Source organism: Etheostoma cragini, chromosome 23, assembly GCF_013103735.1.
Source record: "Etheostoma cragini isolate CJK2018 chromosome 23, CSU_Ecrag_1.0, whole genome shotgun sequence".
NCBI lineage: Eukaryota > Metazoa > Chordata > Actinopteri > Perciformes > Percidae > Etheostoma > Etheostoma cragini.
In genome coordinates, this window is record NC_048429.1 from 12,910,850 (window position 1) to 12,929,321 (window position 18,472).

Genomic DNA, 18,472 nt, shown 5'->3' on the forward strand with positions numbered 1-18,472 from the left:
GATGCCAGCCGAGAGAAAGATAGACAGAATATGACAATTCGGTTTCAGAAGAGAAGAACACTTAATTGATAGACAGTTATAGTGTCATCAAATTGAAAGTTTCTGTTTTTATCAAGTCTGATGAGACTCTTGTCTTCATAGTGGAGGTATCAGCTTTGGTTTGTGTTCTGTATCTGTGTGTGGTTACACTCCTGCAGGCATTTTATCACAGCTGACTGACAGTATGTTTCCATCTTCCAAGCTTTGTCCCTGGGTGCTCCAGTAAGCCAGTCTATCTGCAATGTAACACCCTGCTCGTTCCACACACAGACACACGTGTGTGTGTGCGTGTTGCATGTGGTACCTGCCGCGTCTCGACTTTCTCATCCCCCCCCTCTCTATTCAGTGGCATTGTTCAAAGTGTGGTTCTATTTGATTTATATGAATGATATAGGTAATCTAATACCCTACTCATGGTACATTAGAAGCATTTAGGTCTGTCACAGCCAACCCTCTGTCAGGCACTCACATTAAAGCCAGTAGCCTCATTTGTATGGGACAAAGCTAGCTATTTCACATTAGCAAAATGAAGACCAGCAGACATACACATATCAAAAGTAATACTAACAGTGGAAAGGGAATGTATAGCAGTGTATCTGCTTGCCTCAAAAAAAATAAAAGACTTCTAAAAATCTTTTTTTTGCCAGTTAGAGAGAAACATTACACACATTTATACTAGTTTACTTTGGTTAAAAAGTGTTGTAAGCGGTGGCATGCATGTTTTAGGCTGCAACATTTGTTGTCCCTTACAGCAAACATCTCCTCACTATCCGCGAGCTGCATGTCCCCAGAACACACTGTAAAAAACACGGCCTCTGTAGAGAGCCCAGGGTCTACAACAAAAACAAACTGTGCCCACCTGCACCACGAAGCATACACAAATAGTGTTCCAGCCAACACCAGACAAGAAGGATTTTGGGGTGGGGATTGGGGGGGGTTAGTGAGCAGAAACACAGAAAGGAGGGGGAAAGGACAGGATGGCGAGCAAGTCTCAGTTTTTTCAAAAATACTTTGAACGTCACAAGAAGTAACGTCACCTAACATCGCTAACCCCCAAGTTCCACAGGATGCGGAACGGCTGCGGAACGGCTGCGGATCCGCTCTGGAACGGCGTCGGAGTAATTTGGTTTCTACTAAAGTCAATGTGCTCACATGTTTAGAAAGTTATGCATATGCATAAACAAGCACAAATAGGCATTGACACATTCATTCCCACACACAGATTACACAAATTCTGTGGTTATTGCACAGTAAGGGGTGCCAGTATCTAAGTGCGGCTTTGCCCAAAGAAAAGTCACTCAGCTGTTCCATTCGTTCCCTCAAAAACAATAGACAATTAGTACATTTCTGGCATTTCAACAGAGAAAATGTATTTACATTTTTTATATTTTTGTCTGATTAAACAAAGATGCTCAACCGTCCTCTGCCAAGACTGTAGTTCTCCAGTTTATTACATGCCGGTGCGAGCGGTTTAGCAGGAGAGCACAACGGCCTTCTTTGAGCATAAATGTAAATGAATGAACAAATGAATATGTATTAAAATGTTGATCACAGTGAGCAACTGCCTAATGTTGTAATTCCAACAAATTCCCCAGTCCTAGTGCATGGTAAAACATTCCCTGGAATATATAGTATATTTAAAAAAAAAAAAAAAAAAAGCAGCTGCAACAAAATTACATCCAGCATTTGTGTGTAGAATTGCATTCAATCATAGTCTGTTTAAATAAAACAACTGTGGAAACTATAATTATTAATTCTGGCAACGTAAAAAATGGCCTAACAAAAACCAAAAATTTTGATGGTCCAGGCCAAATGTAGGTTGCTCTACTTACACTCTTTCCCTAGCTTTTTATGAGTGAGTGAATAACCACCGTTTAAAGCGCCAGTTAGCAAGCACACTGATAAATAACATAAACATAATCTGAAAGGCGGCATGTTGCAAGTTAAACCGGGTTAAACAGAATGTTCAACTTGTAAAGCATGTTTTGTGACCATTGGATTTGGATGACAAAGAAAAAATGGGTGACATAAAGCTCTTATTTCCTAAAAGCTGTGTGTATAATTTACTAAATGTGCCTTTAGTGAAATCACACACACACACACACACACACACACACACACACACACACACCTCATTGTGTTTTTTTTTGCTCCTCACCCCTTCTATCTTCCCAAAGAAACACAAAGATACATCTCCAAAAATGTTCTGACTTTACTGATGGCTCTAATTGGTTAGACACTAAGTGTGTTGTGTAAATGTCCAACCCCCTTCTATCCTAATTCACTTTGCCATTTGGAGATGAGCCTCTGCTTCAGTTGCTAAAAAAACACATTTACATTTTAAAACATAATTAACCTAGAACATTTTAGGTTTGTCCTTATGCTTCCTTTCCTCAAGGGTTTCTGCTCTCTGCGCACATGATTCTACTTCTACAGCAACAGAAGTCTACAAAATGATACAATGACATTTAGGGAACTTTAAGCACTTTTGTTAATGCCAGAAAAAAAGACTTCTACACTTCTGTTTATTTTTTGTTGCATATATTAAAACAAATTATTCGTTTTTTGTAGGAAACTGCAGTGGCTTATTTACTCATCTAGTAGGTATGAAGCAACATAAGCATTCATTCTCAGTCATGGTTCTGACCAAATATTCACTATATTATGTATATTATCATTTACAATATAGCAGTTTAAGGTTCAATATTGGACCTTATTTTACAGTGTATTTTACTGAATTAAAATATTTTGTTGATCTCAACAAACTTCAATCTCGGATTCCAAAAGCTGACAGAACAGAATTATATAACCAGGGGTGGACATAACTGCTACGCAGGTAGGCATGGGCGACAATGCGTAATGTCACCTGTGTTATTACGCACCTTTGCGTCCTTGACCGATCTTCTCATCTAACCTTACATACGATGTTGCTTGTCAAATACTGTCAGAAATGTCCAAAAAGTAACAGACATTAAAAAGGTGCAGAATGTAAGACTTCATATTTGCTGAAACTGATCCCATAATCAAGTAGTACTACATAAAACAGGTAATTAAAAAACAATCTGGCTCCTCTGGCACCATCTACAGCCTGTAGTGGGATTTGGGGGGGGGGGGGGGGGGTATCCAAACAGGTTGCATATGGGGTGAGTCTTTGGATCATATGAGTGAAACATCTACAATAACATTATAAACATAATATATATAAAACAACTACGTCTATAGGTAGCACTGCTTTTACTAAAGCAGCGAAGCACTGAATTTCTTCAAGGAGCTGTTGCAGCAGTGAAGTTGTTGCTAGCGACTTTCTGTCTGCTATGGCAAGTACAGTTCCACAGCAATAGATGGTGATAGGGTACACCCGGCCATTCATCTCCTAGTTGATAGGAGGAAGGGCTGCCTGGCTCAGCCACTTACTGACAGCATGGGGGCACTTTCTAAACCAGTCATTTTCTCCTTTTTGGAAATCTTGTTTTCCTGCCTTGTTGTTTGTCCCTCTCTGTCTTCCCCCATGCCTTCAGTTGTTCTTACTTTTAAGCCTGCCAGGAGACAGTCTGGCTTCAGGTATTTTCTACTCATTCTAACTGTGGATCTCTGTCAAACCCTTACCTCCATGACTTTAGTTTAAATTGCACATCTTTCCCCGGTCTCTCTAACCTGCTCCGTTGTTTTCATCTTTCTTCAGAGTGGATCCATACTAAGACACTGGCATGCAGATTACATTATGGATCCGCCTGCCGATCAATGGCCGCTCTACATTAAAAGAGGACTGGCCCTGCTCCTTGGCCCGTCATGGCCCATCCCGGCCTTAATTAGATGACTTTTATTGTCGGCTAATGGGAGAGGCTCTACACTGTGGAAGATAGGGACAAGACAAAAGTAATGCCTCACAGGTGGAGAACAAAAACAATACACCTCAAATCAAATTTCTTCTTTGACACGAGGGAGGCTTCCTAGTTTCACTCCAGGTGGATACAAAACAACTTTCCTAGTATTTTTTCTTTGGCAGCATCAGAAGAGTTTATCAATAATCTACCAATTAGAACTTTTCAATTGGGTTAATTTTGGTTTATACTGTATATTGGTTATATTTGGTTTAGCCAGGTGTGAGAGTTGATCACAGGGAAAAAAGGGGGGGTGCAGTAGAGACAGAGTGGTTAAAGGGTCAAGCCATCACATCGCATCAAATCATCGAAAAAAAGGTTCGCACTGCCAGAGCCGGACATGTCCCTCAGGAGTTGGTAGAGACCAAAACCGAGCAACACAGATAGTGGATATTGGATATGACTCCAAATGAATGCTGACGTTGCTCTTTAATTGCTCAATGTGTAAACATGAGGTGTTACTCACTGCGAGGGACACCCAATCACTCCACCTAATCACTCAACGGCATCCCGACTGTTTCCTGGCTCCTACATGGTCCACTATGCTCCCCATTGACACCAGGACACATGAAAGTCTAGATTTCTTTCGCCCCAGGCTAAAAACACATCTCTTTCAACTGAACCTTGGCTAAGAAGATGATGGTTATATAACAATATATGCACTTAAATGTGGCACTTATTAATTTGGCTTATATTAAGCCAATATATTTCTTGCTGTTCTGAGTTTGTACCATCACGGTGAAATGCACTTATTGGAAGTCGCTTTGGTGAAAAGTGTCAGCTAAATGAAATGCAATGTAATGTAAACACGCAACTGCGTTCTAAGAAGTTTAGTACATCACCTTGAAAGGGTGATATGGGGACATTTTAAAAGTTAAACAACTATGTTTAATAGTCGTAATGATAATCTGTTGCATAAGGATACACTTGTTCTTAAAGACTATAAGTAAAAGTTAAAGCTTTAGTGAAGACACTGAACCCCAAATTTCCCCTGATGCTGCGCAATCGGAGTGTAAAGGTGTGTGAGTGTTTATTTAATGAACAGGTGGCACCTTGTACGGCAGCCTCGGCCACAGTGTATGAATATGCGTGAATGGTTCCTGTACTATGTAAAAGCGCTTTGAGTAGTTGTTAAGACTAGGAAAGCGCTGTATAAGAACAGTTCATTTACATAACTCTCAACATGTTTTTTGTAATCCACCGTGTCTTCCTTGGCTACTAGCAACTGTGTGGAGGAGGGATGGGGGCGCGTGCACAATTACAGAAGGCTTGTGTCATATGGATGCCACAACAGTGGTGTTGTCATTACTTAGAATTCCTCATGGGGGCGACAGAAACTATGCACTTTAGCTTTAAGTCACAAAAAAACACTAAATTAAAAATGTCTAAATTAATCTTTCATTCAAAGTGTCACTTGTAAATCACCACATCTAGGACCTGGGGCTAAGCTCTTTAAGAGGCCAGTGTTTTTACCTAACAGGGTCATGTCTCTTGGGTTTGACAGATCAGTCTTTGACCTCATTCAGAGAAGAAAAAGAAAAGTAGGACAGATAAATAGCTCAGGTGTCTGACTTACAAACACCTTCTAATGTTACTATTGTCATCCTTGTTTGTGCAAGAAGTATTCAGACAGCTTGTCTACATTGAGTGTAATTAAAGAATATTTGTAATTATTCTTTAAAGCAAAGAAATCTTGAGAGAATTACTGTAACTCCCTGCTTTCAGCATACAGCGATGAGCTCACATACAGAAGGAGGAGAAGATCAAATGGAATAGAAGAAAGAAAACTAGATGGCAGGAGAAGAGAGAGCCAGCCAGAGAGAGCAGGAGAGCACGACAGCATTAGAGTTTGTCTCACACTTCCTACCCCACCACAAAAGGAGCAGAATTAGGTCTATCTCATGAAAGAGCCAAATCTCTCTCTGCTTTGGGTCTCTCTCTGGCTCAGAAAACAAGAACACCCAACAACAACAACAAGAACACAGCGCGTCAACCCATCATGTAAGAGCCGCATTTGAAGGTTTGTTGGCTGTGTATGTTATTCAAGGCTCATCAGCGTATGGAGATGCAGGAGAACAAAGTACGGGGTGATGCCTTGAAGATCTAACAAGAGTCTGACTGTGTGTGACTCGCACACAGAGAAAGGCAAAGAGAGAGGCAAAACAAATGTATTGAGAGGGAGGGGTAGAAAGTAGAAAATGACACAGTGATAAGAAACGGCAGAGGAAAGAAGACACAGGAGAACATAAAAGAATGGGAGAAAGTGAAGGACAAGAGAGGCTAAATGTCTGAAGAGAAAAGAAGTCACGGCAGGTTTTTTTTTTTTCCAGTTCACCTAGTTAAAACTAAATTTGAGGGCTGTGTGTGAAAAAATTATTTTTTATTTTTATTTAACGGGAGGGGGGGCTAGCCTGGTCCTACCAGACTCTGGTACATTTCATTTGTACAGAGAGCCTGGCCACTCTCCATTGACAAATGTTAACTTCTTTGAAGGCGGGCACTTTGTTGAAGTTTAAAACTATTGGATCTGCCCAGAGCCACTCTTGATCCGCCATAACCAATCGCTAATGTTCGGTCGTGATGTTGGCTTAGCATCAACTCTACTTCACCACTAAGGGAGCGAGCTGGAAAATCAAACTTTCCTGAATCCTGTGGGAAGGAGGGCCACAACATCATGACCATTTTGGAGGCTGTGCTGTAGTTTGCATTCTATTGCGTTTTACTAAAAGGAGTGAACAAAATAAAAGGAAGTCACAATAAATGTAGAGAAAACTATTTGAAAAAAAACAACAACATTCATTAGTTAGTTTGGGGTAAAATGCTGTGTGCCAAAGCAGCACAGAGAAGCAAAGGAGTCAGGCAGTCCAGCCGTTTGCGTGCCTCGCACCACTTTACGTGTGGATCCTAATTGTATCTCTGTGACCACAATTAAGTCTGGGAAGTGCAAGGTAGTCCACAGAGCCTTGTGGTTTCCACTTAGCAGCTCTATTTTGAATGGCTTCAAGGAAAGCTTGATGGGCCAAAACAGTGTGTATGTGGCATGTATAGAGCAAATCACATCACAGGGGAGGCATGCACACTAACCGCTTAAAAAAGTTGCCACGACGGCTTGGGGTCAATACCCATTGCTTTGTGTGTGTACACTTTTCCTCTGATCATCTCCAAAACTTATAGAGAAAATGAGTGTGCTGTAAAATTGCTCCTTAAAAAACCCAGATTGTTTTCTTTATGTTGAAAAAAACCATAACAACAACTCCAAGGAGGTGATTGAAAAGGCTATCAGGCCCCCAATCTATGGCAAAACATCTTAAAAAAAAGCCTTCACCCCATTCCCCGACAAAAAAAAAACAAACAATAAAGCATAGACTAATGTAATGAATGCAACACCAGTAATTTTGTGTGTGTGAGGATATGCATACAAACACAGGAGAAATTGTTTTTTTATGAAAACTATATTGTGCCAGGTTCAAATCCAGCCACTCGCCTTTATTAAATTTATTAGATCTTTTCTCTAGTGTCTATCTAATAACGGAAGAAGCCAAGAATAGAAAAGACATTATAGGGGTGGTCATAAAAGTTCTATTAAACTCATCTGCAAACGTATTAAACAGTATGTTTGTGCTTTGTATCTGACAGCATATGTTTATACTGTCAAAAGAATTAAGTGTGAGATTAAAATAAATGTGGCATAACATGGAGGCACACAGCAGGAGAGCTCTGGCGAGAAGACTGCCGTCGCAACAGCGCACACACACACGCCTGCAGGTCATGCGCTCTCTTGCACACATACTGTACACACAAACTGAATGATTGGATGAACAGAACTCACAAGCACATTTAAACCTAAAATGACAGTCCAAGTGTGTAAATGAAAGAAGAACAGATACATGGAAGAAAGAGTGGGGTAAAAAAGGGTGAAGAGCTGAATGAGGAGTTTATTGGCCAGAAAGTTGTGAAAAGAGAGACTGTCTCCCAGGGTCGATTTCCTGTGACCTGTGGTGAACAGGTACGTCTCGCCAACTACGAAAAGGTGCCACTCTGCACTGCGGTGAGCGGCACTTGCAAAAGAGATGACTGAGCATCACATCAATAGCATATCACACATAAGATTGGGGGGAGGGGTGAAAGCGAAAAGGAGAAAAAAAAGGTAGAGATTACACTCACCAATGTACTCAAAGACGTAGACGACGAAGAACGGCGTGACCAGGTCGTTGATGCCTTGCACGTAGCCGCTGGCCGGATGGCGTATGGCCCAGATAAAAAGGATCCTCTCAAAAATCTTACACACAAACATAAATACAGAGACAGAGTGTCAAAAGAGCAGCTTGTAGACAAAACACATTAACATTACAGACGCTAATGCACAAGGGTAGTCAATTTACAATGATATGAAACAGAAAAGCAATAAACCCATGAGTCGCAGAAGCTAAACTTGGAACATGTTAACAGTCATCCCCTCTGCCAATTTGTCAAAATGTTGTCTTGACGAACTAATCAATTCATTAATGAACTAATCGTTTCCCTCACAAATGTTACATTAATAATGAATAATGTTGACTGACACCCCAGTTATTCTCTGGCAGAAAGCTAGGCCTGCCGAACATCAGGACAGTTAGAATGACACGTTTTAACGTGGGTGTACATTTTGGAAGGTGAGTTAGGTGTGGGAAGGCAGTGGTAGGAATCAGAAGAGGGCAGAGGCATGCCAAGCTTGTGTGGAGGAAAGCAGCTGAATGGGCACAACCTTGCTTGCTGTGGGAGTGGAATACTGCAGAAGTGGATACCAGGGCTGTAGGACTCGCGTCCGGTCTTGGACTAGAGTCCGGACATAAGACCGTTTTTCAATGGTCTTGGACTCGCTAGTATTAGGGTTACTCGGACTTGTCTCGTTCTCGGCCATCGGTCTTGCCAAATATGGCTTTTGGGCTTTTGGTGTCAACCGAGGCCAGTTGTCTATATTACGTTGATAATAATATTGGAGGGAAAGTGAATCCCGAAATGATTGTCTTGATACTTTCATGAATAAGACCTTTCTGTCCTGGACTCTGTCTTGGCTCGAACCTTTTTGGACTCTGTCTTGTCTTAGAGTCAAATGGTCCTGATCGTGGACTTGTCTTGGACTCGACTAAGGTGGTCTTGACTACAGTGGATACTGATATATAAAGATGTTAATTTGATTTAAACTGTAATTTTTCTTGAGGCATTATTGCATATGAGCTGATCACAGACATAGAATTCATGGAGTATGTTCATCTCTTTTTTGTGGATGTGTCAGAAAGACCTTGTGGAATATTTTACTGGTATCGCTACAGAGCAATGTGTTAACATGGAGTCCCTGTTTTGTTTGTTGCATGAGGATGCACTTGGACGGGCGGTGACCCTCTAAGTAGCATAGCAAAGCGCCAACAAAGACGGGCAAGAAAAAGACGGCAAGCTAGAAAATAAGGGTTAAACAATCCAGGATTCATTTGTTTCTAGTTTAAACCCTTTGTTGTGTGTGTGTGTGTGTGTGTGTGTGTGTGTGTGTGTGTGTGTGTGTGTGTGTGTGTGTGTGTGTGTGTGTCATGTTTCATTCCACCACAATCTCCCTATTGTCTGTAAGTCTGCTGTAAAAAAAAAGTGGCAAAATTGGCAAAAAAAAAACATGTGATCTTATTTACCAGTTATGACCGTTTGTCCAAATGACACTAGAAGAATCAGGATTTTGGGCGTCATGGAGACGAGTGAGCACAGTCTAAATTTGAGATGCGCTATTTCTTCGCCTTGTCTTTTAGCAAAGAAGTAACACCTCAGTCTTTACTTTCTCTGCTGCATTTTTGTGCACAAAAAGCTCACTTTGAACTTTCTCTGCTTTGGTGCTGTCTCCTCCTTCCTCTTCTTTGTTCCACTTAGTATGTCTCCGTCTTTTATTTTTCCCTTCTGACTATGTCTCCTCCTCCTCTCTCAATATTTTTTTTGCAAGGCAAACACTTCCGTCTTTGTTATGGGTGGCTGTTTAACGCTGTCAGCCGCAGTGAATTAGAGGCTTGATGTTCAGCAATTTCTTATTTTTGGGGATATGTCATGTTTCTGTCACTTTCTAAATAACACCATAGCTCATTGTTTTATGGGGAGAGAAAAAAAGATATGGCCGTGGCGATGTCATTTTTGGAAGCTGTGCGTGCAAAGCTTCTCATTTCGATTTAAAGTAATTCAATCAATGTTAAGATAGCCAGGAAGATTGGTAAGATGCAACTCTCTCTGGCTTCCCCCTACACTTTCTCCTCAAATCCCCCTTTCCTGCATCCACTCCTCACACCTCATCTTTCCTTATCAAAGCCCCATTATTCAGACAGGGAGAGGTGCTGCAGCGTGCAGGGAGAGTGGGTAATGGGACTTTCTTTGTGCAACCTCAAAAGCTGACATGCATATTTCCCATTGCCACCTAGACATTGAACCACTTTGAGTGAACCCTTGTGCTCACACACTCCCCTACCCACACCCAGTTTACTATGGGCAAAGAATGTTTGTTGTTGCCGTTTGTATGTGAAAGTCAGAAAACAAAGATCCAGAGAAGCCGCACACTTAAAACCCCAACCAAACAACTTTTCCTTCAAGTTTAAACAGAGTTCACCCAACAGACAGCAAACTGCATTCTTGAAAATGATGTTAATCTCACATTATTTTAATATTCTTCGCATAACTTGGTGCATCTCTAGGAGAGGAAATCCGCTTTCCTGCGTCTTCTGTGTCATAAGGCTATGGCTCCATCAATTTAGATCCAGACCCCAAGGACCCTGATAAGGGTAATCTCAAGAGGTAGAGAGGAAATTGACAACAAAATGATGCCAAGTCGAAGAACGCTTCACCAACATCTGACGAATAATGTGAAAACAAACTTAAGGAGGGGGTTAGAGGCTTAAAAGATGATCCCACTGCAAAAGATCATGGGCTCAATCGCTCAAATATTCCTTACCATCAACACAAAACTGGTACCTATGCACTCATTAAGTTATTCATTGAATAACCATCAGTGAAATGCTTTAAATGAAAACCTGATTTCTTAATATGACTAAATCCTGCTCTTTCAGCCATTGATCCCAAATTGGAGGCAAAACAAAATGTTTTCTTTTCACGTGGGGAACTAGTTGCTGATTATCAAAATATCATGAAGACCGCACTGTTCTCCAACACAAGAAACGCGTAGATACCACCTAGGAAATCACAGAAGAATTCCTTCAACATCCCTCTCTCCCTGAAATGAAACAGACTGTTGACTGCCTTCCATCTCAACTAAATCTCTCCCAACCCCCATGGGTGCGGGAGGTCCGGAGACAAACAAGTGAATGAAATGAAGCAGAGGTGATTTTCAGGTGGTGCAAGCAGCAAGCATGACCATATAAAAAAGTGGGGGCCTTTGGAGTCTGTTGCATACCAAAATATACGATGTGCGCACTGCTTGAATATATTGGTGGCTTTTATTTTGCACTCAAAGAGAAGAGAGTTGGTGTGTGTCGGGGAAAAGGAGGTAAATACAGAGGACATGTCCAGTAGTAATACATATTATCCATCTTCCTTGTCTAATCTTATTTCCCTCCCTACCTTCTTGGTTACAGCCCCGAGTAGTATCCTTTACAAGGCAAGGCCACTGTGTGTGAGTGTGTATGAATAATGTGCGTTTACATGAGTCTGTGCAAAGATTATTGCCTTTTTTTCTGTGTGTGTACTTTGGGCTGTCCATAAATAAAGCAGAAGCTCATGCAATTTTGTCAACTAGTTGATTAGTAGATTAAAGCGACGGATCTGTAACAGAGTTTCTCCGCAAAGAATCATGCAAAAGCAACACTTTCAATCTTGGTATTCCACATTAAAGCACCCATATTATGTTCATTTTCAGGTTCATAATTAGAGATTGAGGTTGTACCAGAACAGGTTTACATAGTTTCATTTTCAAAAAACACCATGTTTTTGTTGTGCTGCACATTGCTGCAGATCCTGTTTTCACCCTGTGTGTTTGGGTCTCTGTTTTAGCTACAGAGTGAGACATCTCACTTCAATACTATCTTTGTTGGGAGTCGCACATGCTCAGTAGCTAGCTAAGATCACATCAGCAAGATTACTTTTTCTCCAACTTTGGTCAGTACAGGGCAGGATTAGCTGGGAGACTTCTTCTAAACGAGGCCCACTTGTGGAAAACCTGCAGAACAGGGACATGGAAGTAGTTCTTTTGGAGATAATGGTGAACTAGCGTGTGTTGTAGCAGTGTTTTGCCATAGAGAACGAGCTAGCATGTGCTACGGTTAGCAACCTCATCTCAGCTAGTTGTGTAGAAAGCGTGCAGATTTTGAACAGCTCACCCGGAGACTGAAGGCAGAGGACATTCAGAAACCTGTAAACCTTTCTTTGTGTTGGCATTTTAAATCCGGTGGATGTATGAGGTCTATGGTTAACTGCTCGTCAGATCTCTGCAGGGTAAATTGAGATGACTAGCTAGACTATCTGTCCAATCTTAGTTTTCTCTTGCACAACTACTGTATACGGCTCTGTGCAGAGTTTAGCACCACCCATGAGAATTCTGATTGGTTTAAAGAAATGCCATTAAACCAGAGCACTTTTTCCTACCTTCCCTGAATAATAAGTGGAGTCGCCAGTTGCTCCTTCAGCCCACTTTGGAGGGTCTGGCAAATCACGCTTATAGCAGGGGTACAATTTTTGTTTGTGTAATTGTGCCTATAGTAGCTTTGTTGGAGGTACAATTCTTCTGTGCATGTTATACGGTTATATAGCTTGCTCTTTGTTTTCTGGCTTTTGTAATACAGCAGATGTTGGGAGAAAGATTTTGTTGTGGGATGGGACGGGGGCTTCATTGTTAATAATTGCATTAGCATTGTTGTATCACTGACAAAAACAATAAAAAGATTGTTAAATGCTCCAATATCATCGTCTCCCTTTTTGGGACTGTTTGAAGCTTGGCTTTCAGTAGTCTATATTGAAGACATTTTATTTCCTTGATAGAAATTCAGACAGATGTCATCTTTGACGACCAAGACAACAGATTAGTGGAAACAGACTAGGAGAGCATGTGTGCCAATGCGTACATGCCTTACATGTCAGGTGTGTTTACAGTATGTGTGTGCTTCCTCACACCTACGTGTAGGTGTAAATACAAGGCAGTCGAGAGCCGCGGCCACCTCACTAGCCTGCACCTCATTATGGGATTTTTCCATCTGGCTTTTTAGTCCTCTGCTTCTCGGGTCAGTGGTTCTACGTGTAACAAGACCTTCCAGACGCACTGTGATGATAAGATAAATGTAACCTCATATAATTGATGAGAATCAAGTTAATTTCCGTGTTAAGTGCTGCACTGATAGTCCCGTAGGCCAGCTGAGCCAACGTTTCACACCACTGCAGAAACAAAAATGACTTACGCCACATTTACATTTTAAGAATTTAAGTATCACTGTTATCCAAAGCAGCTTAGAAAGATGAAATAGTTAAGGATTCCACTAATGTGTGGCTCGCTGCATGTTTTCCCAATGTGCCCAAAGTACAGCTGATAGTGATTGTTTTATCAAACATAATGCTTCGGAGGGTTTAAAGATACTTAGTTCCTATATCCTTAAAACACAAAACTGTAACAAGAAATGCTTTGTTCAGTGGCACCAACAAAGAAGATCAACGACATACGATAGTGCTAACCATGCAGATTCTTTGCGTGTATCTGATCACATGCATGACTGCCGGTATTATATAATATATAGTTTGTTCTTCAGTGCGTGTGCACCCATGCCAGACCATGCAGTGTGCTGAAGCGAGGGCTTTTATAGACAGACTTGTTAATAGGGAATCATTTTCATTTCTAATTCATTTTCATCAGTCACAAGTGATGCCCCTTTTGCCCCACAATATCAGTCCCACGGATGATGTTACCACCCATATCTAACCAAAAGCAGAAGGGGCAAAACCCTGCTAAGTGAGGTGGTGTGTGTGTGCAGCAGGGGAGGGGTCTCACCTCTTGGACAGAAGCTTGTTGAAAGAGAGGAATAAGAGGATTAGTTCTCGGTATGTCAATGTGAATCTGCAGAGAGAGAAAGAGAGAGAAAAAAAGACAAACACTGAAGCAACGGGCACTGGGCAGGTTAGCACAGATCTTGGCATCACAGACAGAGACAGAGAGCAACAGTTAGTGCATTGGTATCCTTGATTGAAGCCAGACGGGGGTTTCGGTGGTCTGAAATGGATAGCAGCGGTGGTCTTGAATGCAAGTGTGCATATGTTGATGCGTTTGTCTTTGTGATGCTATGTGCTTGGGAGTACATTTGTGCGTGTTGCTGTGTGTGATTGACCACGTGTATACCATTTCAGAGTGTCCGCCCCGCAGATGGACAACATTACAGGCAGACAGAATCATCAGAAGGGAGCCAGACGGATGCAGGACAGCGGCTGGAGCCAAGCCAGCTGAAATAGTCCAGACTGGACGGGGCGGACCGTTTGTGAGAGTGTGTGGCTCGGTACTGACAGGACTGGGAATTGAGCTGTATGCACAGTCCTGTCTGCTCTGTCCACCTTACCTCTGTCACCTTTGGTTGCAGCACCAAAGACTCAGGACTCATCCTAGGAATGTCTATGTGGATCTGACAGCAACATGGGAGAGAAAGGTGTTAGAGACAGACACACACACACACACACACACACACACACACACACACACACACACACACACTATTGTAGTGTTTTTGTTATTGTAAGTCCCCGACATGCACTTGTCCTCTTTATTCCGCATTTCAACCTGTTTTTGGCAGCTGTAAGATCTCCTCAGATGTACTCCGGAAGTGGTTAGTCTGGCTCAATGGGTGTACATTTCATGGATAAGGCCTGACATGTGGCGGGTCTCCCTCTCGCTATTTTGGCTTAGCGCCCCCCAGGACAGTTATCTGTTTACTGTTTAGTTATGTGTTTACTTTTAGTTGGATTTCAGCTGGGATTATACTCATTGGAATGACTCTAATGCTCGTACCAATCATTCCACTGGGAATCAACAAGCTTTTAGCAGCATTCTTCCCATTGCTTGGATTTGCTTTCCTATATGGTTCTAACTACCTATATAAACCTTTAGGCAGCAACTGCAAGCTAACAAAAATCACACCAGCTCAAAACTCAACAAATGAAGACTAAAAGACAAGTGAATGTACATTACATGTACATACAACAGGTGGCAAGGAAAAGGATTTAGGTAGGTTGCCAGTGCAGCCACAGTAACTTCAGAAATCCATAATATCACAAAGCCCTACTACTTTAAGTGTGTTTACGGATTATTTCTAAAGTAGTTTTGCCTCTAGTGGTCAAAAAGTGTTTGATGCAGCCCTAACAGGAGAGAGAGAGAGTGTGTGTGTGTGTGTGTGTGTGTGTGTGTGTGTGTGTGTGTGTGTGTGTGTGTGTGTGTGTGTGTGTGTGTGTGTGTGTGTGTGTGTGTGTGTTTGTGTGTGTGTGTTTCAAACACAAAACTCTACTGTTATGATAGCATAAAAAAAGATGGAATTCTTTTTAACACTATCTCTTGGGATGGAACAAATACACACCAGTACTTCAAAAAGCTTGCACTTGCAAGCTGGGACTTCTACAATGGCTACAACAATATGCATAAGGATAAACATGTACACACAAGCTGTTTGGGCAAGTTACCAACAACCTAAACAGATAAATTAAAAAAAAGACAGATGGACAGACACAAGAAGAGACATTAACTGTGGACACAGATTGAGAGATCTACTCTGTTGATGGAGCATCTAATATAAGCAAACACATAGACAAACATAAAACATATAAAGTCTTGGGATGCATGCAAATACATCTACAGCCCATAAAATATAATATACACAACATTCATACAAACACTCTACAAATACACTTCCACACACACAGAAACAAATTTATTTAACATCACTGTTCAGTCCTTCAACAAAAGCAGTGTTGGAACAAGCAGAATTTGGCAGAAAAGGAAACATCTAGACACGATCCAAACAGTCATCAAAACAAAGTATGCCAGCTTTCTGGAACAGTGCAGAGGAGATCAATGGGAAATTGGACTAAATATGAGAAATGTGTTTTTGCCATCGACAGACAACTTTGATGTTTCATATCGGCTTGAAATGAACGGGGAGTGGTCGAGTGTTAAAATGAAAGAGTATGTGGGGGAAGAAGAAAGACACTGGTAAAACTAGATATTATTTTCAAAGCCAAAGAAAAATGTTCATTTGAGCAGCTTTCTGAAGCTCGGGGCTGGTTGTCTCTACTCTGTGAACAGAGCTCGACCACCCTGCCTACATGTCAACACAGGCAAACAAACCGACATCAGTCTGTACATGAGGGAGAAAGAGGAAAGGATTGAGAGAAAGAAGGATGGAAGTGGTTCCAGTAATCCTGTCTGCATGGCCGAATCCTGTCAAAACACACACACTTTCTCACACACAGACGTACACATAAACAGCCATGTGTCCTGGTTTTGTGCTGAGGGAACACATTAGCAACAACAACTTGTTCTTGTAATTGAAAGTGGAACCTTTTGTAGATCGTCCTGTAAGACAGGACCTGTGAATGTACGCATATGCATATACCTGTCTGTATGTGTCCTGGTGGTGTTCGTCATTGCGGGAGTCATAGTATTGCTGGATGAAGCCGAAATATTCCTGTCTTTTTCTCTGTAGGACGCTGTCTCTTCTTTCTGCATTAGCTGGTAGGTAACCCTAAGAGGGGGTGAGAGAAGGACAGAAGTAGGAAGGAGTTAATAAAATGGTGAATATAGCTGATACTCAACTTTAATTCATACTCAGTAGCTCGTGTTGATGGAAACAAGAATGATTGGGAAGGCAAGGCCATTTATTTATATAGCAGACACGCATTACATTCAAACACAAAGGCAAACTAGTGCTGTACACAACACAACTGAACATGCAAAGCAAATACCGTAGAAGGAAATTCAGCAATCATGAACCAAAAAACAAAAAGCAGACGTCACCATCTACAAGAAGTAGATAGTAGTAGAATAAGAAGATGTTCTTTTGCTGGCAGGTGGATTCTGTCACCCTTGGAGCTAGTTGTTTCCCCCTAATCTTTAAGCTAAGCTAACCATCCCCTGCTATTTAACTGACAAAAGCATCAGAGTGTATATTGATGTGGTATTGATTTCTGACCACATTATAGCATCAATCTTCAGACTATGACAATTACGTTTAAAATTAAAGAATCATAGTATATAATAATAATAATAATTACTATACTTAATACCACCAGCCTGAACATTTGAAATGTAATGCAACATTGTCTACAATGTACAATCAACATTTATAAAGCCTTACTGATTCTAGTACATGCCCATATAAATGTTAGCAAGCAACTGGTAATAGTCTCCGAACTAATATACCTGTCTATTTTTGACACGCATGCACAGAGACATGTGCTCACAGATGCACTTGTGGGTTCCACACGGGACTCATTAACTCAGCTCGGTAGATATTCAGTAAAACGACTTCTCGGAGTCTGAAACTGCATGACATTTTACGCCGTGTGTCTCTCATAATTATTTGTCTGTCAGTATTTACTATTTAATGAGCCTTTATTTCTAAACTCTTGTTCTAAAACCTGGACTGGCTTGGGAGTCTGTTGGCCAAGTTGAACTGCAAACCAAACCCGACCACATGGGATTACATAGTCTGTAAATGACACACTTCACTTTGCAGAGAAAACTTCCTCTGCTTGACTAAATGAGTTCTGCCTCTAAGTGGAACTACCTTTCTCTCTCTCTCTGTGTGTGTGTGTGTGTGTGTGTGTGTGTGTGTGTGTGTGTGTGTGTGTGTGTGTGTGTGTGTGTGTGTGTGTGTGTGTGTGTGTGTGTGTGTGTGTGTGTGTGTGTGTGTGTCAGACAGTTTATGTGAGAATACATTTGTAAAAGTGTGTATCCTCCTTGTTCAGTCAGCCTTATGCAATGAGGTGAAAGTCAACTCCAAACTAAACAACAAATCTAAAGTCTATTAAAAGCGAGAGCTGGGACCAGGGGCTCTGAAATATTCACGCGGTAAAAGTCTTCAAAACAGCATTCAAACATGACTGCTGACTCTGAATACTTGTCCCTGCAATAAAAAGCTGGCTCGTGTAGCTGTTTAACCTCCAAATGTTCAAAACGTTCTTACATGTTTTATATTGCCTTACGTGCATGTGTTTGCTACCATATCATTTTAAGAGTTCATAAATAGTGGTGTCTTCCAAACTGATGGCATGTAATGTTAGTAACTTCTGATGTCTGCCCCTGAACCAATGTTTTTCTTATTGTCTGTACATGTGGTCTGTGTGGGATTGATATTAGAGACGAAACAATTTTAAAAAATGTTTTACTGCCAGCTTCTCATTATGAACACTTTCTTTTGGTTTTAGTCTTTTATGACAGTAAATTGAATATTTTGTGGTTTTGGAGTGTTGGTCCATCAATAAGAGTGGATTTTTTCAGTTGTTTTTCCAAGGCCCCTAGAGAAGCCTGGAGAGTCAAGAGACTTATTTGTTGCACACAACATTGCTAACAC

The 18,472-nt window shown here is 41.2% G+C and overlaps 1 protein-coding gene across 2 annotated transcripts in view; it reads right to left on the bottom strand.

Moving 5' to 3' along the window:
* tbc1d22a (TBC1 domain family, member 22a) overlaps window positions 1–18,472 on the bottom strand; it is a 116,976-nt gene that overhangs the window by 69,128 nt on the left and 29,376 nt on the right. Inside the window, exons 7-9 of one of the 2 annotated variants that reach the window (XM_034863619.1) lie at window positions 16,514–16,642; window positions 13,912–13,977; window positions 8,085–8,199 (exon numbers count right to left, since the gene is read on the bottom strand). In XM_034863619.1, the coding sequence (XP_034719510.1) occupies window positions 8,085–8,199; window positions 13,912–13,977; window positions 16,514–16,642 (310 nt within the window). Of the gene's footprint in view, window positions 1–8,084; window positions 8,200–13,911; window positions 13,978–14,470; window positions 14,534–16,513; window positions 16,643–18,472 lie in introns of both variants that reach the window. The other variant, XM_034863620.1, reaches the window with a different exon arrangement.